At 35.9% G+C, this 23,889-nt stretch overlaps 1 protein-coding gene and 1 pseudogene across 3 annotated transcripts in view; both read right to left on the bottom strand.

The window, feature by feature from the left end:
* KIF2A (kinesin family member 2A) overlaps positions 1-23,889 on the bottom strand; it is a 67,374-nt gene that overhangs the window by 18,204 nt on the left and 25,281 nt on the right. For 2 of the 3 annotated variants that reach the window (XM_065874715.1, XM_065874716.1), the window contains exons 2-9: positions 14,724-14,818; positions 14,212-14,331; positions 6,629-6,683; positions 5,521-5,643; positions 4,855-4,955; positions 2,999-3,094; positions 1,252-1,306; positions 700-862 (exon numbers count right to left, since the gene is read on the bottom strand). In XM_065874715.1, the coding sequence (XP_065730787.1) occupies positions 700-862; positions 1,252-1,306; positions 2,999-3,094; positions 4,855-4,955; positions 5,521-5,643; positions 6,629-6,683; positions 14,212-14,331; positions 14,724-14,818 (808 nt within the window). The remainder of the gene's footprint in view (positions 1-699; positions 863-1,251; positions 1,307-2,998; positions 3,095-4,854; positions 4,956-5,520; positions 5,644-6,628; positions 6,684-14,211; positions 14,332-14,723; positions 14,819-23,889) is intronic. The other variant, XM_065874717.1, reaches the window with a different exon arrangement.
* Positions 9,444-11,584, bottom strand: LOC136120488 (poly(A) polymerase alpha-like; annotated as a pseudogene).

Below are 23,889 nucleotides of genomic sequence, written 5' to 3'. Positions count from 1 at the left end.
AAAGGGCAATGAAACATAGCATCAAGTAACTCAAGACAATTTAATATAGACTGAAATAACAATGCTGCTAAAACTGACCTATTAAATAATAAGAAGTAAATGTTTACAAACTATGTATAAAAATCTAAATTTGGATAAAGATGTGGGATATCAATGCACAATACATGTAAGTTTGAGTTGTTTGTAAGTTGAACATGTGAACATGCAAGAATTTCATGTACTAAAACTATTCCAAAGCTTAGAAATGATAAAACTAGGGAAATGCAAGTAGATTTACAGAACTTTTTTTTCCTTAAGTGGCCATATGTGCTAAATAAAGATTCAGACAAATAAGTGATGGATGTATAATAGTTATTTCAAATTTCTTCACTACTGCAGAGATCAAAAAGTAAAAAATAGCCACATCCCATCTCTAGAGGTACAGAAAATGTTTTCTAGAAATTTCTTATCCATACATATGGTATGTTATATAGTGTATAAAGTTAATCATTAATGAAAACTGATTTGGGGAGCATTAAAGAAAACAAGTGTTAAAATTCATTATCATGTTTATTAAATATTCTTATTTGTTTAAACTCAGGGGGAAAGAAAAGGATATTACACCTCTGGAGAGATATGCCAAGATCAACATAAGTTTCAGTGGTGGTGGTAAACACACAGTATAAGAACAAAATTCTGATTTAAAACAAATTTACCTACCTGTAAACCATTTCATTAGGAGCGGAGTCATCAAAGGCATAATCAAAACGAAATGTTTGGTTTTCTAGGTACCTTGTTAAATCAACTTTTTGTTTTGGTTCATGTACCATCACAACATCTTTACTAGGGATTGTGATTACATCAAGATCTTTCATTTGAGTTTCTAAAAGAATAAATGAAAATCAGTGCCCAGTAATTTTCACAGTATTTGAATTAATGCACAAAAATTATTTTAAGTAGTAAGAATTTCGATAAAAGTAGTAAGTCCTGTAAATATAAATATCCATAAATATGCCATTCAAGTAAACAGAATATTTCAACAACAAAGTAAAAAAAAAAAAAAAAATCAAGATTTCTGTAAAGCCAGGAATGGCAAAGATTCTTAGAACAGTATCACATCAACAGACCTAACCATAGAAATCTGTATAATGGTTATGTACAAATGAAATGATTTACATTTAACTCTTCCAAACCAATCTGATTTCTGCTATTATCAAAATAAATTGCAAACAGGACAAAAATGAACCCTTGATTAGAACTCAATAAGCATACCTTTTTTATTGAGTGGTCGTTTTCTTACACAAACACATATCCTATGTTCATCAATCTAGAAATAAAATATTTTTTTCCAGTGATTATCAGTGGTATATAAAACACTGAAAAGTTAATTAAAAAGTAATATTTCCTCCCGAGGTTTTAGCAATTTATGCATAGCATAAATAGGATAAGTAAGCTTAAAAAACAAATTAGCTTGAAGAAATTTTAATAGCCATCAGACACAATTATTTCAAAAATTCTAAGTATAATGGAAACTCGCTTATTTTGTCATTTGGTAAACCACTAGGAAATAACTTTGTAGAGGACACCACCACTCTTAGTAGCAATAGGTTCACGTTAAGAAACTACCTTATTCACTTCAAGATGTGCTGTATACGACAAAAGTAAAATTTCCTACCAAGTGGCATATTTTCAGATTGATTATAGGGAAAATTATAGGCAAAGATAACTAGCTGTAGACAAGAAACAGTTCTCAGAAGATTATTGGCCAAAATAATTTGAACAATTTTAGAATATGCCAATTCTTAGACATTAAATTTTTTCATAAAATTAATGTTCCCAATACTTGCCTTCTAATGATATTTAGTATAAAGCAGGAATTGGCAAAGTACGGCCTGAAAGCCTAATCCAAGCCACTACCCACTTTTGTAAAGTTTTACTGAAACAGCCATACCTATTCATTTATGTATTGTCTATGGCTGCTTTTCATACTACAAAGGCAGAATTGAGTAGTTGTAACAAAGACCATATAGTTCAAAGCCAAAAATATCAGGCCCTTTTCAGAAAAAGTTTTCCAGTCACTATCATAAAGTATGAGCTCAGATGTAGGTTAAACAAATGAAAGGGTAGCAAGGAGTAAAATATATGAGATGCAAATGTTATGAACTACTCTATTAAATCATATATAATACACCTGCCTTAACACAGGTGTATTATATGTATTTTGTGTACCCAATACATTCCGTATACACTAGGTCAGATGTATTTTGTGTACCCAATTCATTCTGTGTACACTAGGTCAGATGGATTATTTTTCATAAATAACAAATTACAAAAGTATTCCCTGTTCAATAAATTCCCATTCTTCAATAGGAAAGGAGGTGCATAAGACAGAACATTCTTCAAGCACTAGATTTCTGGTTTACAGCAGTCCTCAACAGCCATCACTTATTGTTAAAAGCCAGAGTAACATTTATTTTAAAATAAATTAGTAGTAAGTTGGAATGATGGTGGGATCTACAGCCCAACCCAAGAGGAAACAAACTTGGAATTGAGATAAAAGTATAAGTGATGGTCAGAAAGGAAAGTGGGTCTTCTGACATCATCCTTGACTGTTGCTCTGTCCTACCAAGGACACAGAGGCTTGCTTTGAAGTGGATTATCTTTGTGAGATGCATGTCTAACGTATCAAATTATGGGAAATAATGAGAAAATAAGGGTAAGTGTGAGTGGTTTCTTTCTTTCTTTTTTTTTGGATGCATCACGTGGCTTGTGAGATCTTAGTTCCCAGACCAGCGACTGAACCCGGGCCTTTAGCAGTAAGAGTTCAGAGTCCTAACCACTGGACCGCCAGGGAATTCCCAACGGTTTCTTGATCTTCTTAAAATAGAGAAGGAGAAGGAGCACCCATAAAGAGAGAAAAAATTACAGAACTAAATACAGTATTAACTTAGGGGGTATCAAACATGTTTTTATTTACAGCATAAAAAGTTCCAGAGCAACTGTTAATAAAGAATCTTACAGGATCTGCTGTTGTTAATGGTCTATAATCCAAACTTCCTCTAAAGTCTCTGATCATACACATAATTTCATAATTTGGGTTTGTAGCATCAACATCCTGTAAGAAGACAGAGAATTCATCATTTATTATAATTACAATAATGTAGTATTTGTTGCATTTATGTTATATATGGTTTGAAAATTAAATAGGTTGTGTCATTTATAACAGCCAAGCCCAAACTCAAACCTGAGATGTGATATAGTTTCAGAGTTCAAGATTAATAGTATGCCTAGGAATCACTTTCATATTCAAAAACACAATTCTGTTAGTCTACATGCCTTCTGTTAACAACAAACAAAATACTCCTTATTAAAACCACCTTTGACCTATTTCAAATATGTTATACGTATACCTTAATTCTCCTAGAAAACTGAGCAAAACAAAAACAGTGTTCATCCTAAACATCAATAAAGAACTCTAGAAAAGCCGAAATTCTTAGAAAAATGCATTTAATCAGATTCTTCTTCCCAATTCCTAATTCAGTGTTTCAGCAAAGTAGAACTATGGATTCATTTATGTTCATTTCCTATTATTAATGACTCTCTAAAAAATAACTAAGGCATGGTATAATACAGCCCCAAATCAATAGGACATAGAATTTAAAGGAATCAAAAGCCAAGATAATTTTTTAAATCTTTAAAATTCAAACTACTGCATGCTAACTGCAATTTACTATTTTGCTTCACAACTGAGAAAATTCAGATTAAGATACAAATAGCAACAGTTAACAGCCTCTCCTAGCTATGAGTATAAATTGTTAAACATTTTAGGTCAGGTTCTTTTTCCCATATACTATATGCAGACTTGCTTTGAGTACAACTAAATTTCAAAACTGTTAATGTAACATACTGTCAATTAACCTTTTGGGAAATAACACCAACTATGTCAACCGAGAAGCAGAATGTAAAGAAGAGGTCACAAAGAGATGTAAAAATATTATGAAGTACCCACAGGAAACACCAGGTGGCATCTGTACTAAGTATCAGTAGATACAAGTATTATTCATTTCAAAACCCAACTGGTCATTCTCAGGTTACTTTCAGATATAAGTTGATTTATTCAGGTTGAATATTATACTGATTCCACAACACAACATCTTTATGATTAAGGGCATTTGAACATACTCCTAAATAAGGAAACAATCCTGGTATTTTATTACAGGAAACAAGTTCTGAGAATATAATAGATACAATGCAAGCACAATGGAGGAATTATTTGTACAATAGCATAATTTCTAATATGTGAAGACCTGTAGAGAGATAAAAGACCAGTCTTCTAAGCAACTTTTCTGTTGCTAGTAAAGTTTTGCTACTATCTAAAGGAAACGTGAGAAGAGGGGCACATAAGAGATACTCTCAACATCTAGTATAAATCAACACACAACGAATTTCCACCCTTTCATTGTGATATGCTGAACTTATTAACCATGGAAAAACAATAAAATGGATAGTATAACCATATACCTTAACTTGATGTTTTTCTGAATGTACTTTTAGTCCTTTTAAAAAGCCCAAATCCTATTATTCTCAATGTTATACATCTATTAGAATTCTGTAACACAATGGCTTACTATTCAAAATGGAACAAGCTTTAGGACTAACACATACCCACTAAAACTTGAAAAGTTTATGTAGTAAAAAATCTGTTACGATAACTTATTTCCCCAAGAGTTTATATTATTCCTCAATATCAATTTAAGGAACTGTATTGGAATCTTTAAATGAATGCCTCAATTATTTTTTCATAAGCCAATCACTTTCACTGACACAGTCTAATCTTTGGTTGGTGCATAAACAAAATATGTTTCTGTTACAAACCTGGGCTCTTTTTTCTCTAAGTTCTTGCTGTTGTAGTCTCCTTTTTTCCCGTTTTTCTTGCAATTTCTCTACTTCTTTCACACAATTAGATTTTCTACGTGCTGGAAGAAATAGATGAGCTGTAGAAGCCTAGTTTTCTTTTTAGAGTACCATACTTATACACAAAAATTTTATGTATGAAATTTTACCACACACACCAAAAAAAGGTACACAGTGACAAAACATGCCTATGACAAATATGTGAACTTTACTTATGAGCTGCTTTAACAAAGCTAGGAACAGGACAATATACAAATAAGAGTCATGAAAAATGACTCTAACATATTGATACATGTCATCTCTTGGTTTAGAATCAAAGATCTTTGAATTGGAAATGATCAAGAAGCATAAGAATTTCTTTTATAACATCTGTCAAAATTATCTGGCCATAATTTTAAATTCAAAGCAACTGAAACATTGTTATAGTTTTATATTTATAAATTGTTTCCTCCAAAATATACATTTAAAAACCCAATTAACAGACTAAACTAACAACAAAAAAAATTTTCCACAATGGTAAAAATAAAATATGCAATTAAGTTTGTAATTTGGGGACTTATAAAGTTGACCAAGAGAAAATACATGTATGCCTAAAATGACTGAATCCTCGATACATGATTTACATACAAGGGGGTCCAAATTCCTTTTTTGCAGCTTGAACTGGAGATATATCTGAAACACTACCATTCTGTTGTGCAGAGGAAGACTGTTCAGGAAGTTGACTAGGCCGCGCGCGTGCAGAACCAACCACTGAAAGTGAAACAAAATTTCAAAATATATGTAATAATCAATTATGTTCAATAAATAAAACTCAATCTGAATAATTTGTAAAAAACCAAGCCAAGCTTGATTTTAAATAATAATTTTTAAAAAGTAAGTGTGCAAAATACAGATTTTATACATATTCTCATTTTGAAAAACTTACACAATTCAGAAATACAGCAAGTAAAAACATAAAAGTCCTGCAACCCTCCTTTTGTTCTAAATCCCACTCTTTGCTTGTCAAATATGCAAATCCTCAACAGAGAATTTCCCACTGTGGATGTTACAAAAGTGGAAAAAGCAATATTAAGTTAAATATAAATATCACATTTTACAAAGAAATATAAATTTTCACAAGACTCAAAGAATAGTGCTGAAAGTGCAGGACTTTCCCTCTACCTCCAATCTTTCCTCTAATACCTACACCTGTCCTGCCTCAGCATCCATACATACAGAGGAAACATCACTATGAGAAAGGACCATTCTGAACTGCTGAATAGTAGAAAAGAAATGAACTGTGCTTTATATCACCTAGTTGAAAACATATGAGAGACCTGAAATTAACTGCAATTGATACCTGTTCGACTTGTCTTCTAAGTTACCCATGACATTTTTTGAAAGTTTGTTAGCCAGAAAATAACGTAAAAATATCACAATGACTAAACTTACCCTTGTGAAATCAATTAACTACTACCCCATTCCTTTCTTTCTCATAATACTCTCCTCAAATCTGAAAAATTATTGGGTAAATAAGATGCCTCAAAATGGCATATATCATGGAGTTTCACATTCATCACATACCTTTATAAATCATTTTTTTTATATCACTGACACTATTGTGTTGGGAAATCAAGACGATATCAATCTTAAAATTAGCTATGTAAAGTTTAAATGAATAATAACGTCAAGGGTAATATTCACTTTTGATTTACCTTGTCAGGGCAATAGGCAAAATTAATAGGTAAATTTTTACCTCTATTATCTCTTGAAGGAGGATCATTCTTAATAGAAGCCACAGTCCGTCGATTCTATAGAAAAGAAAATGTTCATTTTACTTTCTCTCTTTACTCCTCATATATATGTCTATCATAATCAGCTTCCTTTATTTATTTTTTGCTGTTTTTTTTTATTGTGGTTTCAATGGAGAAATACATCATCTGCTCACAAAATAGCTCTTGAAAAATACAAGGAGTACAGATACTATAAAACAAAGCAAACTCTAGTCATGAGACACTACGTACATCATGCGAAACCAACAGTCTGATCTCCAGGTTATGAAAACTAGAATTAAAAAGTCACTACACAGAAAAGGTCCAAGTTCCCAGCTTGGCAAAACTTGGGTGCGGTTACATGAAATGTTTAATAAACTGAATTCTTTTTCCCCAATGTGTGAACAAAATGACAAGACTAAATCTGTACCTGGCAATTTCAATCTAACTCTGAAGCTACACAGAACACACAGACACCTTGTAGACTTCACCTGTTAGTCTGACCATCTTTTCTTCTTAGATGGTAGGAGGAAGGGCAAGGTGACTGCAGAGCAAAGATGTGGGACGTAGAAGTACTGTATACTAGACATTATAAAGTATGGTGAAAAGAAAGCCTCAATTAATGCATAGTCTAAGGGGGAAAAGACTACACTCCAACTTTGGAAAGTTAATTTAGAAGGATAGGGGAAGAGTTTAAGTAATTACAGTTTAACATGAAAAATGTACGGGTGATAGAATGGAACACAATAGAAGATTCATAAAACATGCTCATCAGAAAAATCTGTTGGGTTTGCTTTGTCCAGATTAAGAAAGAATAACTAAGCTTATCAACATCTGGCATCCCTCATATTCTGTAAAGATGAATGCACTGCTGCTTACTTATGTGGAATTATTTATTGATAGGATAAAACAAAATGAAAAAAGGAGTAGAGAGCTGACTAGATGTCAAGTGCTTGCTAGAAATGATTCTTAAACGTTTCTACATGTAAAATTTACTGACAAATTTTAGTCAACCATTTAAAAATCAAAATTTGTTTAAAATTCTTGGAGAAAATGCCTTTTTGCCCACATGTTTAAAATTGAAAATCTACTATAGACAGGAGTTTTGTGGAGCGTACAAAATTCCTCATATTTAGAGATCAAATGGCCATCCAAGATAGATATCATGTTTCACAGGCATTATTTTTAGTCACCCTAAAATTTCAGCCATGGGACCAAAAGTTAGTGTTCTGTGCCATGTGGCCACAGGGTCACTGCTTTCACATCATGGCTTAAGAAAATACTGGCATTTCGTTTTTTATGAAAGAAGTCCTACCTTATGCATACAAGCAAAAAGGGGAAAAGAAAAAGAACGGGGAGGGAGCAAAACCTTTGTTTCAAAGACAAGATACTGAAGGCAAAAGAATGTGGAGCTTTAACAAGCTCAAAGAAAAATATTCGCTGGCTGATGCCTGATTTGGATGCACTCTAAACAATTCTATAAACAAAACCAATATAGCATCTCTTAATCATGACCCCATCAAAACGAAGTATCTCCTAATTATTCTTTCAATGTCAAATATATACCCTAGAGTTGACATTTCATTTTTAAAAGTTACAGCTACCTCATAGGGACTGAACTAGATGTACTCTTATCCTTTCTCTGAAGTACAACAGTACACCACTGCACAATGGCATCCAATTTGAAAACTAATGGTAAAGGAAATTCTTCAGGAAAAAATGAAAATCTGTCAAGCTGAAAATCTAAAATTAGTTCTACTTTCTAATAAAAAAAAATACATAAAAGTGCATCATCGGAATAAGGAATTCTTATGCCAGCTTGTATTGCAAATTTTCCAAACAATGCAGCAAACATAAACCCAGTCCACATGTCAATTATGAATACAAATACAGCTTGAGGTTTTTTTTTAAAGGCAGTAATTTTTTGAAATAGTTAATGCAACTGTTGCTAACACAATAATCACAGTACTCCTGGCTTCACATACTAACCTGGACTTCTGATCAAGTGCTGATTAGTCCAGTAAGGGAGGTCACAAAAAAAACCTAAATCCATTTTCAGTCGTGTCTAGTCTTGTACCCTCCATTCTCCTTTCTTAGCATTTGAAGACAACAGGTTGAGTTGGCAGATATTGTTTATGGACCCCTGAGGTTGTTTTTACCAATTCAATCTCAGTTTTATTGAATTCCTGATAACAGGAATAGGATTTGCAGGGAGAGCAGGGCTATCAGAAAGGTCTGTACTGGATGCTTTCTGAGAGGCCAACAGAGAAGCCGCTGTCTGAATGGTTTCCTTTTTTTTTTTTTAATAAATTTATTTTTTATTTTTGGCTGCGTTGGGTCTTTGTTGCTGTGCACAGGCTCTCTCTAGTTGCAGTGAGCGGGGGCTACTCTTCATTGCAGTGCATGGGCTTCTCATTGCGGTGGCTTCTCTTGTTGCGGAGCACGGGCTCTAGGTGCACAGGCTTTAGTAGTTGTGGCTCGTGGGCTCTACAGCGCAGGCTCAGTAGTTGTGGCGCACGGGCTTAGCTGCTCTGCGCATGTGGGATCTTCCCAGACCAGGGCTCGAATCGGTGTCCCCTGCATTGGCAGGCAGATTCTTAACCACTGTGCCACCAGGGAAGCCCAATCTGAATGGTTTCTGATTGAGTTGTACTTGTCTCTGTATCAAGTTTCTCCTTTGTTTCTGTTTTATCATGCCCACTCAAAGCAAGACAGCATCTTCACTTGTCTCATCCTCTTCTGTTTTGGTTTTCTTGGGACTCTCTTCTTTATGAGGTGAGAATGTCCTTTTGACTCCTACTATAGGATTAGGTGTCTTTGTTGCTGCATTTTCTGAAGGTCTTGGTGGTGGGTTTATCAGATGTGTTGAAGAAACAACTCTGGAGACCGTAGGCTTTGGTGGTGAAGAAATGGCTGGTTGTGTGGCAGCCTGAGGAATGCTTTCACTTGATGTACCCCCTGAGCTTTCACGGGAATTTACCTGTGGCACAGAAACTTCAGTAGCCTGTATGTTGGTCATAGATGCTGCTGTTACAGCTGGAGCAGGACTGTTTCTGCCCTGAGAACCGCCATAACTGTTCAATGGACTGGTCTTCATAGCACTGGTAGGTGAAGACACAGACATGCTGTTATCACTGTCCATAGACAAGTCAAGGCTGCTGTCATTCAGAGGTGTCAACCTGACACCTTTTGTTGAACACTTTTTCTTTTTCTGAAGCACATGATTAGGCAGTAGTTGATGGAGTTGCTTTCTTCTTACATGCATTGCAGCAATTTTCATGTCCACCTCAAACATCTTGCTGTTTATTGCTTGCCTATAAAGACTGAATATCGTAGGTGAGACCAACACTGAGATTTTCAGAGTTTTCTGTTTTTTTAAAACACTAACCCAATCACCCACGTTGTGCGAAATTCTTCCTTGTCAGGATTTTCTTTGGGTGCTGGAAGTAACTGGGGATTCACATGAGCCAGTGTAATAAATTCATTCTTCTCCAAACTTCCAACCAGGATTCATATATATATATATATTTTTTTTTTTTTGCGGTACGCGGCCCTCTCACTGTTGTGGCCTCTCCCATTGCGGAGCACAGGATCCGGACGTGCAGGCTCAGCGGCCATGGCTCACGGGCCTAGCAGCTCCGTGGCATGTGGGATCTTCCTGGACCGGGGCACGAACCCGTGTCCCCTGCATCGGCAGGTGGACTCTCAACCACTGAGCCACCAGGGAAGCCCAGGATTTGGATTTTTGATTCCACCAAGCCCACCCATTTTAGGCATTGTTTTTCAGTTGGTGCACTTGCTAAAGTACAATATAATGCTTGTTCTTTTGAAAGAAGTTGGAGCTTCAAAAAGTTTAGACCACTCTGCCTTACTCAGCAATATTTAATCTGTGATAGCAAGACCTTGTTTAAATTCCTCAACCATGACCATCCGTGTTGAAACGCATACATTGTACGTGGAGTTCTGTTGTGGGTATGGTGGTGTAATTATAGGCAGAAGATGGTACTTATCACTGGGATTTACCCTTGTGTCCCATATAGGCAAATTAAGACTGCATTCTTCAGGCTGTTTCAATAGGACTGGATTTGGCCATTCCCATTTAGAAAATATCAAGAAAAATTTATGTACAAGAGTTGATGCTATTGCATTTGGATAAAGCTGGCAAGTTCTTGCTACTAGCATAGCCCAGGAAACACCACCGAGGAAACCTAATATATTGGAATAGATGTTGTAGCATTTGGCCCACAGTTTGATAGCTCTCAGGGTTAACCTGAAGTTGTCAATGTTTGGTACTAGATGCAAAATTTCATCGGTTACCCTGCAACCGTTAAGACTTCCTGTGTATCTTATATCTAAATTTTTAAGCAGACTGTCATCTCTTAAGTCCAAGTCTTCTAGAATAGTCTGCAGTGATAATCTTGCAAACAAAATATCAATCTCTATCCCATCAAAACACAGTTTGATAACTGGTACAAGTGCCTCTTCAACAGCTCTTAAATCTTGTACTTCTTCCTGTAATTTCAACTTATAGAATGAGGTGAAAAAGTCACTTCGATCAACATGTCTTGGTGCAACACACAATGCATCAATATCGGCACCTTCTGTATGTACTCCTAATCTATAAGATCCAAATGTAAAAATTTTTCCACCAACCTTTTCAACTACAGATCGTGGAAGAGTCTTGCTTTCACTGATTTCTCATATCCACTCTTTTACCAGGTTATTTAATTTTCCCAAAATTAAAGTCCTCTTCCTCTTCAAAAAGAAAGCTCCTCTTCCTCTTCAAAAACGCTAGAGGGCTTCAGAGTCTCAAACAGTTTCTGTGTAAGTAGGGAGTCAGTCTCCTTGGGGGCTGCTAAGCTGATGGGAGAGGTAATGCCACAGTGCTTCTGTGGCGGCTGTGTTTGCGGTGATCCCTGTGTTGTAACTGGAACTGGCATGTCTCCTGAGGTGGCAACGCCCAGTCACTCCCCCCCCACCCCCCTGAAACCGCTGCCATCCTGGGCAAGATCCACTGAGGCGGGGTTGGGGGGTGGGGGGATGTTTAAGCACTTCTCCTCCTTCCCCTTCATCCTAACATGGCCTCAGCTTCCTTTAATTAAACATAAGTGGGTAGACATACAATAATATAAAACTAAATGAAAAAAAGGGAAAAAATAAATGATGAAAAACTAAAATTATCTTCTGATAAACTATCACTAATGTCATCAATATTCAAGTTTTTTTTATATGAGTATCCCGCCACTGCCCCAAAATATTCAGGAATGAAAACGAGCCAGGCACTGTTCTAAGGACCTTATATGTATTAATCCATTTAATCTTGACAACAACCCTGTGACATCATTATTATTGCTATTCTGGTTTCACAGATGAGGAAAGTGAAGCAAAGAAGGATTAAGTAATTTCATTAAAGTGTGTGTTTTTTAATCATCATGCTATCCTGCCAAAATCATGTAATACACTTCATCTCTGGATGTCAGGGGTAAATAACAAAATACTAGTTTTAGACAACTTACAGCCCATTGTTAAACTGAAACATCAAAATACTATGAAATGCACACTGTCGGTTTTTACTAAAAGGTTTCATTAGACTTTCAAAGACTTCAACATTGCATAGATAGGGCAGCAAGTTTTTGGTTCTATTATTTATTTACCAAGACTTTATTTTATTCACCTAAAAAAAAGATATCAAATAATGCAGTGGGTCTCAATGCTAACTGCACGTTCAAATCAGATGGGTACTGCTAAAAGGATATTGATGCTAGGGCCACCCTTTTTTTTTTTAAACTATCTATCTATCTATCTATCTATTTATTTTATGGCTGCATTGGGCCTTCATTGCTGTGCACGGGTGGGCTTTCTCTAGCTGCAGAGAGTGGGGGCTACTCTTCGCTGCAGGGCTTCTCATTGTGGTGGCTTCTCTTGTTGTACAGCATAGGCTCTAGCAACACGGGCTTCAGTAGTTGTGGCTCATGGGCTCTAGAGCGTAGGCTCAGTAGTTGTGGTGCATGGGCTTAGCTGCTCCACAGCATGTGGGATCTTCCCGGATCAGGGCTCGAACCCGTGTCCCCTGCATTGGCAGGTGGATTCTTAACCACTGAGCCACCAGGGAAATCCCAGGGCCACCCTTTAGATAAAATAAAACTGAATCTCTGCGAGTGGGTCTAGGAATCAATATATTCTAAAAAATTTCCAGGTGATTCTAATGCACACCAAAAGTTGCTTATTCCAAGAAGGATAAACTATGATGATCATTCAAGGTTGTGAAGCCAAGTATGAAAAACAGTCCACTAACAAGGGGTAACTAACTAATGACCTGTAAGTAGTGACTCTCAATATGTTGAATTTATATACATTGAAAATCTGTCTTATGGTCATATGCATGGTTTAAAAAGCACAATGTTTTGTTGATATTGTTGAGTTTATATCATATTATATGTGGATGCTTATATGTATGCCTTCCCTGCAAGATAGTGAGTTCCTATAGGGCTAAAGTCATGTCATATTAATCTTTGTAGAAGATAAAATCAACAATGTAGTAAGAACTTTTGATTAATTTATTTTATTTATTTTTGGCTGCATTGAGTCTTCGTTGCTGCACCCGGGCTTTCTCTAGTTGCAGCAAGTGGGGGTTACTCTTCGTTGTGGTGCGTGGGCTTCTCATTGCGGTGGCTTCTCTTGTTTCAGAGCACAAGCTCTAGCTGCGCGGGCTTCAGTAGTGGCATGTGGATTCAGTAGTTGTGGCTCTCGGGCTCTAGAGCGCAAACTCAGGAGTTGTGGTGCAAGGGCTTAGTTGCCCCGCAGCATGTGGGATCTTCGCAGACCAGGGCTCGAACCCATGTCCCCTGCATTGGCAGGCGAATTCTTAACCACTGTACCACCAGGGAAGTCCATGTAGTAAGAATTTTGAACACAAAGAATTGCAGATTTAACAACTGCAAGGGACTATCTGATTTAAAGAGTTGTATTCTGATACAAAGTTTTAACACAGAGACATTTCAATAGAGAGGAAGAGGAATTATCTTTTAAAATAATAAAAATCACATGCCTTTTATTTTTGTGAAGATAAAACTGTTGGGGGGCATAGCATGGTTTTAAAATTTATAAATAAATTATTCTTCACAGATAATACAGAAATAGTTACACTACAATCTGTCATTTCCCATTTTTTTAATAAATGTAAATAGCAGAATTACTATTTCAAAAGACTACTAGAATGGGAATTTATTATGAATAAGAAACTCATTTTTTTTAATCAAAGTCATATGTATTCACTCAACAAATATTATTAGCAAGCAAATGGTTTCGACCCATGTCTCCTAAGAAACAATTAGTCTTAGGAAAAATCCTAAACAGGCATGGAATTTCTAGGATCTTACCTAATGATCGTCATAATTGTGAATTAGACAACTGTTCGATCCTTGAAAGTATGTGTGTATATACACGCATGTAGATGGCAGAAAGAATTGTTTTACTAAAAAAGCAAACAAATACTTAAACATACTCTTCACAGTCCCATTTCAAACCAAAATACACACACACCCTGCTCTGAATTTGCATCACTAACCTTTACAATTTTGTTTACTTTGGCTGAGGATGCTGGAGGTGGAGGTGTCTCTGGACTGGGCTCAATTTCTTCATCTGGTACAAGGTCAGGGTTAAGTGAAAAGATGCTCTCCAGGTCAATCTGTTTGATAAAATGCATATATTTTGAGAGTGAATTTGGACAATTAACCTTTCATTTTCAAATAAATTTATACACAGAGAATAAATGTTAAACAATTTCAGCCTAAGGAACATTATTACCTTGAAAATTAAATTATCTAGAATTATAACCCACATATATTTAAAAGAATCTCTCTTAAGTTAGTACTTTGTTGTCTTGATCATATGTCCAATCACATAAGATATGCAGGAGGAATCTACCTTTTTATCAGTGAAATTTTTTAATCACTTGAAAGTTTTTCAAGAATGATAAAGGATACATGCACTATATTAAACTATACAGTTTTCTATTTTGTTTCATATTCAGAATCTTGATTATAAGACTAGAAATAAAATTCAACCCAGTGATCATACCTCTTTGCCTTTTGTATCTCCATTTTCTATCCATTCAACAGTTACACTTTCATTATCTTCATTTAAAGATGTTACCATTGCTTGATGTATTCGGCCTAAGTGAGAATAAAAAATACACTTTTAAAATGCCACAAATTATGGTACTCCTAAACACTGTCAAAAACAATTTTATAATTTACAAACTTACAAAACTATGATACTACTTTCCTTACAAGGGATTTCCACAGATTCTCAGGATTAGGGAATGGATTTTATCTATGGGACCATAAATCAATTTGCCAATTGTCAAGACCAGGAACTCACTAGGAGCCAACAGTGATTCTGAAGAACACAGAACAAAAATTAATGAAGCAATTTTTTAATACTATGTAGATATAAATAGTTTTAAATTTCACTATCAAATACTGTACAATTGATCAAATTGTTTTAAAATTATTAAGAAAAGGAATCTGAGTCCAAAAAGTTTGGGAAATACTAATTAAAAATGTTCTCTAAATCCATTCCACTCCTTACTTTCTTTGACGACTACAGTATTTACCATCTATACAGAGAAGACATTATATATTATGTATTAAACTTGTTTTCCCTCTCCTAATAGACTGTGGATCTTACCTGTTAATAACTATAGATTTAAATATTTTACATTTTTACATAATATTCCATTATGTTTATCACAACTTATTTAATACCTATTGATGGTCAGTTAGGTTTGTGCAACTTTTTTTACTATTATAAACATTGCAAAAAATACTATTGCACATGCTGTCATGCACTTGTCATCGCACAGATCAACAGATATATAAACATATACACACAGGAGTATGAGTACTGCGTGTATATGTGTATTTTTTCACTTATTTCATCTGTTTTCATCTTACCCACCCATTTGATTATTAGTCAAGTAAGGATGGGAACTATTTGTTATATATCTGCATCTTCAATATTATATAATAAAATGCTGAACATATGGAATTTTCATATGTATTTCCTAAATGAAATCATTGAGGCATCTATAATTTATCTTAGAATAATTTACAGCTCTAAAATCTTTTTAAAATCCAGATATATAGTATATAAAACAATGTTATTGTAATAACAAGGCATACGGTATCTTTAAAGAAAATATGAATACTAATAATTTTATAAGTATTACTGTCTATGTATGAAGTTACTGTCAATCAATATTTTTTCTATATGGGCTCATATAAAAATTTGAAGAAGAAATAAATATAATCTTGTTAAAAATTCAAACTTTGAAGATTTAAGTACATACTCTCAGCTTTAATACTGGTGCTTTTTTATGTTTTTTGTTTGTTTTGTTATAAATTTAATTTATTTAGTTAGTTTTGGCTGAGTTGGATCTTCGTGGCTGCATGTGGGCTTTCTCTAGTTGCAGTGAGCGGGGACTACTCTTCATTGTGGTGCACGGGCTTCTCACTGCAGTGGCTTCTCTTGTTGTGGAACATGGGCTCTAGGCATGTGGACTTCAGTAGTTGTGGTGCATGGGCTCAGTAGTTGTGGCTCGTGGGCTCTAGAGCACAGGCTCAGTAGGTGTGGTGCACGGGCTTAGTTGCTCTGCAGCATGTGGGATCTTCCCGGACCAGGGATCGAACCCATGTCCCCTGCATTGGCAGGCAGATTCTTAACCACAGTGCCACCAGGGAAGCCCTGATGCTTTTTTAAAAGCTAAAATATGTACTGGCAATCTTTCCATGACAGATCAACATTAATTTTAACAACTTCATAGCATTCCATAAAAGGAATGCATCATAATTTATTCCTTTACTAGAAGTAATTTAAATTGTTTCCAACTGTTTGCCATTACAAGATGCTGCACTGAGTATATGTACATAGGTGTGACTGTTTTCATAAATAAAATTTCTAGAAGCAGACTGGGTTAAGGAGATTGAAATTTTGATAGATATTTGAAAATTGCTCTCCATTTATATGCCCATCAACAATGGGACCTATTCCTCCATACCCTATCAACACTGAGCATCATCAATTTAAAATACTTTTACCAACATGATAGACTAGATCTTTCTTTAAGCTACTACTTTGTGAGCACATATATGTCAGAGACTGGCTCATTTAATCTACATTGGTTCATTCAACATAACAAACATACCTATGAAGTGGCTACCTCTCTTTTTAAAATGAAGAAACTGAAGCTCATGGTTATACAGCTAATAACTAACACGGATTTGAACCTCAGTCAGATGCAAAAGCACTTGCTATTATTACTATGCTTCTCTTCTCTCCTAAATCAAGCTGATGAGGAAGAAGCCTGTGTGGCTAAAATTCCAAATACCCCTGTAAAAATTCATTAACTGTAGCATAGACTCTCAACCCTCACTGTGCACCAGAAACTCCTAGGGAGACTTTTTACAAAATAAAATGATGATGCCCGAGTTTTACCCCCAGATACTGTCATTTCTCACCAGTTCCACGGAAATCACCTTGTTGTAAGCCACCAAGGCCTTGATCTTGGATTACTGCAATTCTCTCCCAACTACTCTCTCTCTTCTACCAGATTTGCCCTACTGCCTATTCTCCATAGAATAGCCTAAACATTCCTGGTAAAAACTAAGTCAGATTATTCCTTTGCTCAAAACTTTCCAGTGGCTCCCCATCTCACACAGAGTAAAAGCCAAAGGCCTTTTAATGTCATATAACAAAGACCTACATGATCTGACCCCTCATTACCTCTGTGACCTCGTTCATCCCTGACTATGGTAATTCTCCAGTTTTACTGACTGATCCCTATCTCACACAGTATTCTCCCTCCCTCCAAAATAGTTCTAAGTGGGTCAAGGACTAAAATGTGAAAGACAAATGTAAAAGCAACTGAGAAACTCGCGGTGCCATTTACTCAGATTAAGTGTACCTTAGAAGAGAAGCAAGTGTCGGGGGTGGGGAAACGATGAGCTGGAAAAGACTGAGAAGATTCAAGGAAGAGGATTAAAAAAAGGGAAATCAGATAATGCTCACTGAAATTTGATTTGGACAGAAATCAGGTAAATAACCAGTACAAATAGTATATGTCAGTTGGGTCCTCTGGGAAGCAGATGTTGAGACAGCTATGAGGACAAGAGGTTTATTGTGAAAGATAAAAGGAGAAGGAAACAGGACTGGTCATGGAAAACTTTCAGACCATGATGCCTATCTGAAACCTCTGAAAGAAAGGGGACATAAAGCAGGATTGAGCAAAGAAAGCCTCAGACCTTGATGCGGATCTGACAGTCTTGGCCAACCCATCAGGGAGCTCCAGAGCAAAGACTGACCATTAGAGGAGTGCCACACTGGGCCTAGTACTCACACCATGCTCAGTCACTAGCTGGAGGTTTCCCAGGAAACACAAGGCCTCAGCTCAAAAACTATGGAACCTTGACGATATTAACAGCTGAGGCTGTCAGCTAAATGTACTCCCTGAAACTGAAGAAGTTTTTTTCAAAGGGAGATCCAAGCAGTGTATCTATGATTGCCACAGGATGTGAACAAGAGAAAGATTGAGTTTAACTGGTAATGGAAGCAGAGAGTAGACCCCAGAGAGCCATGAGCTGCCCTGCTATCCAGCATCACAATCTAAGAGGAGCTACCATCTCCATAACACGAGTAGTGAGGCTGAGACCCAACAGCCACTCCTCCCCCACCCCACCACCCTTGGCAGCCTCACAACAGTAACACCCACTAGTAGGGACAAGAAGATTATTGCTACAAAGGTTTTGGGAAAAGTGAAGTGGTTTAATATAACACATTGACACGATTTCATCAATAGGAAATGACTCCAAAGAAGATGCATTTGAACAATGGACTACCATAAAGAATAACTTCCAATAGGAAATGGAGAGGCTGTGGTTGAGGTTGTTGAAGAGTACAGGTAGAGGTCTCCATGCAATTCCCAACAGAACTACCACAATAATGAGAATAGAGAAAAGCACATGCATGTTTCAAAAGGCAAGACCAACACCACCATTCTTATCGTTAAGCATCTAACACAATATTCCAACATTCCTAAGGAGGGAGAAGTGACTTAGTGTACTGATACTAAGTGTGTGAGGAGAGGCAGACCAGTGGGACAATGTCTGTATTAGGATCACAGATTACAATTTCACAGGGACTTTAATCTCGAAAGACAGCCTTAGAGAGATCAGTAAGGAAAAGGATAAAGAAAATCACGGAGATAATACCCAGTATCAGCAGTCTTCTCAACAATGGTATCTCCACAACTTCCATTACTAATGCAAACACCCAGAAAGCCTTAAGCCACAAGTCAGGAGAGTCAAAAGCAGCTGATCCACCAGTTAAGATGAAGCTCTAGACATCTAGTAGGGCAGGACTGAGAAAATGTTGGCTTATCTCTACCATAGTCCAGTTTACTCAACCAACAAGAAATGAGTGTGTTGTCTATGGTTTCCTTTGCTGTGCAAAAGATTTTAAGTTTCATTAGGTCCCATTTGTTTATTTTTGTTTTTATTTCCATTTCTCTAGGAGGTGGGTCAAAAAGGATCTTGCTGTGATTTATGTCATAGAGAGTTCTCCCTATGTTTTCCTCTAAGAGTTTGATAGTGTCGGGCCTTACATTTAGGTCTCTAATCCATTTTGAGTTTATTTTTGTGTATGGTGTTAGGGAGTGTTCTAATTTCATTCTTTTACATGTAGCTGTCCAGTTTTCTCAGCACCACTTATTGAAGAGGCTGTCTTTTCTCCACTGTATTCTTGCCTCCTTTATCAAAGATAAGGTGACCATATGTGCGTGGGTTTATCTCTGGACTTTCTATCCTGTTCCATTGGTCTATATTTCTGTTTTTGTGCCAGTACCATACTGTCTTGATTACTGTAGCTTTGTAGTATAGTCTGAAGTCAGGGAGCCTGATTCCTCCAGCTCCATTTTTCGTTCTCAAGATTGCTTTGGCTATTCGGGGTCTTTTGTGTTTCCATACAGATTGTGAAATTGAGGTGGATGGACCTAGAGTCTGTCATACAGAGTGAAGTAAGTCAGAAAGAGAAAAACAAATACTGTATGCTAACACATATATATATGGAATCTAAAAAAAAAAAAAAGGTCATTAAGTACCTAGGGGTAAGACGGGAATTATAAAGACACAGACCTACTAGAGCATGGACTTGAGGATATGGGGAGGGGGAAGGGTAAGCTGTGACAAAGTGAGAGAGTGGCATGGACATATATACACTACCAAACGTAAAATAGATAGCTAGTGGGAAGCAGCCGCATAGCACAGGGAGATCAGCTAGGTGGTTTGTGACCACCTAGAGGGGTGGGATAGGGAGGGTGGGAGAGAGGGAGACACAAGAGGGAAAAGATATGGGAACATATGTATATGTATAACTGATTCACTTTGTTATAAAGCAGAAACTAACACACCACTGTAAAGCAATTATACTCCAATAAAGATGTTAAAAAAAGAAATGAGTGTGAAATTCCAGCAATAAGAAATGAATAAAAAGCCTGGATCTGAATGAACAAATGAAGTGTTAAGTGTTTGCTTTTTGCCAGGGGATCAGGTAACTAGAAATATCCGGAGAACCTATGCAGCATGGAAGGCTTTATTATTTTTACCAAATGATGTCTCTGAAAAAAAATTTCTAAGACTGAATTTTCCCAATATGCTTTTAAAGGTTTTTGTTTGTTTGTTTTATATATGGCTCAGTTGAGATACTCAAATATCTCATTTTTAATTGTAGTAAAAATTTACAATTTGATTTTTTCAAAAGTCAAATGGTAATCACCTGTTAACAAAGGTGTTAATAAAATAAAAAAAGGGACAGATATGAGATTTTTCAAAGGAAAAAAATCATTATGATTTAGTGATAAATAACATACAGGTATTATAGGAAAATTTTGAGCCTGGATGACTGGGAAAAGGATGCTACTAGTGGTGGAACAATGATATACTTTCTCCTGAGTCTATGCTGTTAATTACAATCATGCACTGGTGTTATTAAGACAACTACAGATACAGAATTACAAGCTCAGAGTTAGAAATATTTCTAATCAGTGTTAGAAATACCTTTCCCTAGAACCTGTGACAATCTTTCCATGTGGCCCTCCAAATACTATCCTATTTCTCTGATTTGAGAAAATTCTTATACTCCATCCTAATTTGTTGTCCTTTGACTCTGATTCTCCATCGACTTTATTGTAAGTTATATCATACACACATCTACACTTTAAAAAACAACAGAGCAAACACCTGTGTACCCACCATGAGCCAGATTAAGAAACAATACCTTTGAAACCCCGTATGTCCCTCTCCCTAAGTGAACCTCCCACTCCCTCTCCTTTTCCCCTCCACCAGAAGTAACCAATACCCTGATAGTTGAGATAATCATACTGTGGCTTTTCTCTATAGTTTTTTCATTTATAAATGTTAACACACACAAAAATTTAAAGTTTGCCTACTTTTAAACTGTACATAAATAGACACTACTTGTAAGACCTCTTTCTTTCGGACAACACTATTTTTCCGAGATTCACTTATGTTGCTGTTCACTCATTTATGTTTACTCGTTTATGTTCACTCATTTTCACTATATATGAATATGCCAAAATTTATCTATTCTACTACTGTTGATGGACATCTGTTTTTATGTTTTTGCTGTTAGGAAAATGGTGCTGTAGGCATTCCTATACATGTGTACTGATACAAATACACAAGTATTTCTGGAATATACAATGAGAAGAAATACAGAGTAGGAACATCTATAACTTTTCTAGTTAGTGTTATGATGTCTCCTATTGTAACTGCAAAGATTTGCAATCCAACTAGCAATTACTTCACATTCACAATAATACTTAGTATCTGTCAGATTTAATATATCATATTGTGGTTCTAATTTATCTGACTAAATGAGGTTATGCCTATTTTGAGTTCCTTTGGCCATTTGGGCCTTTCATGTGTTTTTTAATTTTTTTACTACTTCTCTACAAAAATTCTCTATATATTCTTGCTAATAATCTTCTGTTATATGTTGTACCAAATACTTTCTCCAAAGTTGTGGCTTATCTTTTCAGCTTCTTTATGGTGTCTTTTGATGACTTTGATGGTTTTTGTTTGTTTGTTTTTTTAAGATGTTGGGGGTAGAAGTTTAGTAATTTATTTATTTATTTTTGCTGTGTTGGGTCTTCGTTTCTGTGCGAGGGCTTTCTCTAGTTGTGACAAGCGGGGGCCACTCTTCATCGCAGTGCACGGGCCTCTCACTATCGCGGCCTCTCTTGTTGCGGAGCACAGGCTCCAGACGCACAGGCTCAGTAGTTGTGGCTCACGGGCCTAGCTGCTCCGCGGCATGTGGAATCCTCCCAGACCAGGGCTCGAACCGGTGTCCCCTGCATTAGCAGGCAGATTCTCAACCACTGGGCCACCAGGGAAGCCCCGAGTTTTTAATTTTAATGTAGTCAAATACATATATATATTTCTCAATTATGGCTTTTTATGTCATAACATTCTTCCTGAGACTCAAGTCATTAAGACAGTTTCTTATATTTTCTTCTGAAGTTTTACAGGACTTACTGTTTATCACAGGGAACTGTTCTCAATACCCTGTGTAATGACCTGTATGAGAAAAGAATCTGAAAAACAGTGGCTATATGTATAAGTATAAATGATACACTTTGCTATACAGCAGAAACTAATGCAACATTGTAAATCAACTATAGTCTAATAAAAAGTTTTTTTAAAATAAAGTTTTCCAAAGCCTTTTATATTCAGGACTGTAACCCACTGTCATTTTGATCTTTGTGTATGGTAACACAATTTCCATTTTTTCTCCATGGAAAACAAATTTGTCCAGCACCACTTCCTGAAAAGCCCTTCCTTCTGCTTATCTGCCTCGCCTTATTGTTCTTTAAGATTTTCTTTGATCTTCTTAGTCTTTTGCAGATCTGTATAAATTTTAGAATCAGCTTGTCAAGTTCCAAAAATAAAATAAAAAAACCTTACCTGTTAGGATTCTGATTAGAATTGCATTGAATATTTTGTTTTCGATTTTTACATCATTATCAAGAGTAATACTAGCCAGCAGTTTTTCTTTCTCATACCAACCTTATTCTGGAATAGTTGGTATAAAATAAGAATTATTTGAAACTTGAGTGTTTGGTAGACACTGGCTAAAACCATCTTGGCTTAGGGTTTTATTTGTGAGATGATTCAATTTCCTTAATATAGGATTATTGTAGTTTTCTATTCTTTACTGTTTTGATAATTATATTTTTCTAGGATATTTATATTAAGTTTTCACATTTGGGGCATAAAGTTGTTCATAATTATGTTGAATGTCTGTGGCATCTGTAATGATAATCACTTCTTATTCCTAATTTTTCAACTTTTTTTCCTTGATAAAATCTCACCTGAGATTTGTCAATTTTGTTTTTTCCAAGAACAACAAGGGTTTGTTGAGCCCCTTTACTATATGTTATTAAATACTTAATTACTGCATTTAGTCCTTCTTATTTCTTTCAACTTACTATCGGCATATTTTGCTGGTTCTTAAATTCTTAAGGTGAATGCTTTAGCTCATTCATCTTTATCTTTTTCCTTATAAGCAATTAAAGCTACACATTTCTCTCCAAGAACAGCTTTAGTAGCATCTTAAACATTTTCATAGGTAGTATTTTTGTTACTGTGCAGTTCAAATTATTTTCTAATTTTCTTTATTATTCTTTGACTCTCGGTATCCTGTTACTGGTTTCTAAAGGTGAGATACATCACCAATCAGAACAGATAAAGCCACAGATAATTGGTATGACTTACCCAGTGCACAGTGGCTGAGTATCACCCCTGTATTTCTACCTTAATGACACTGGACTGCCTCCTATGGAGGAAAATTTCCTATAATCTTACCTCTGGGAAGCAAACCAGCAGGAATTTTTGATCAGCATCTTTAAAGAGGAGCCACAAATCTTTGTCTTCAAAGAGTGAACCTGACTCTGGTTCTTTTTGTTTTTTAGTCCCCCATCATCCTTCAGGAGTCAAATTTTTCAGGAGTCAAACCTTGCCTGCTCAGCCTCACTCATCCCTCAGTATTTCTGATCCATTTCTGCTCCATGGTTATATCTTGTTCTTGAGCTCACTATTCCTTTTTAAAGGTTTTCTCTTATCTGTCTGGGGCAGATGGATGCCAATACATGAACTTTATTATACTATTT

The sequence above is a fragment of the Phocoena phocoena genome, chromosome 3 (genome assembly GCF_963924675.1).
Source record: "Phocoena phocoena chromosome 3, mPhoPho1.1, whole genome shotgun sequence".
NCBI classification, from domain to species: Eukaryota; Metazoa; Chordata; class Mammalia; order Artiodactyla; family Phocoenidae; genus Phocoena; species Phocoena phocoena.
The sequence above is the reverse complement of the archived record's forward strand: the minus strand, read 5'-3'. Positions and strand labels throughout refer to the sequence as shown.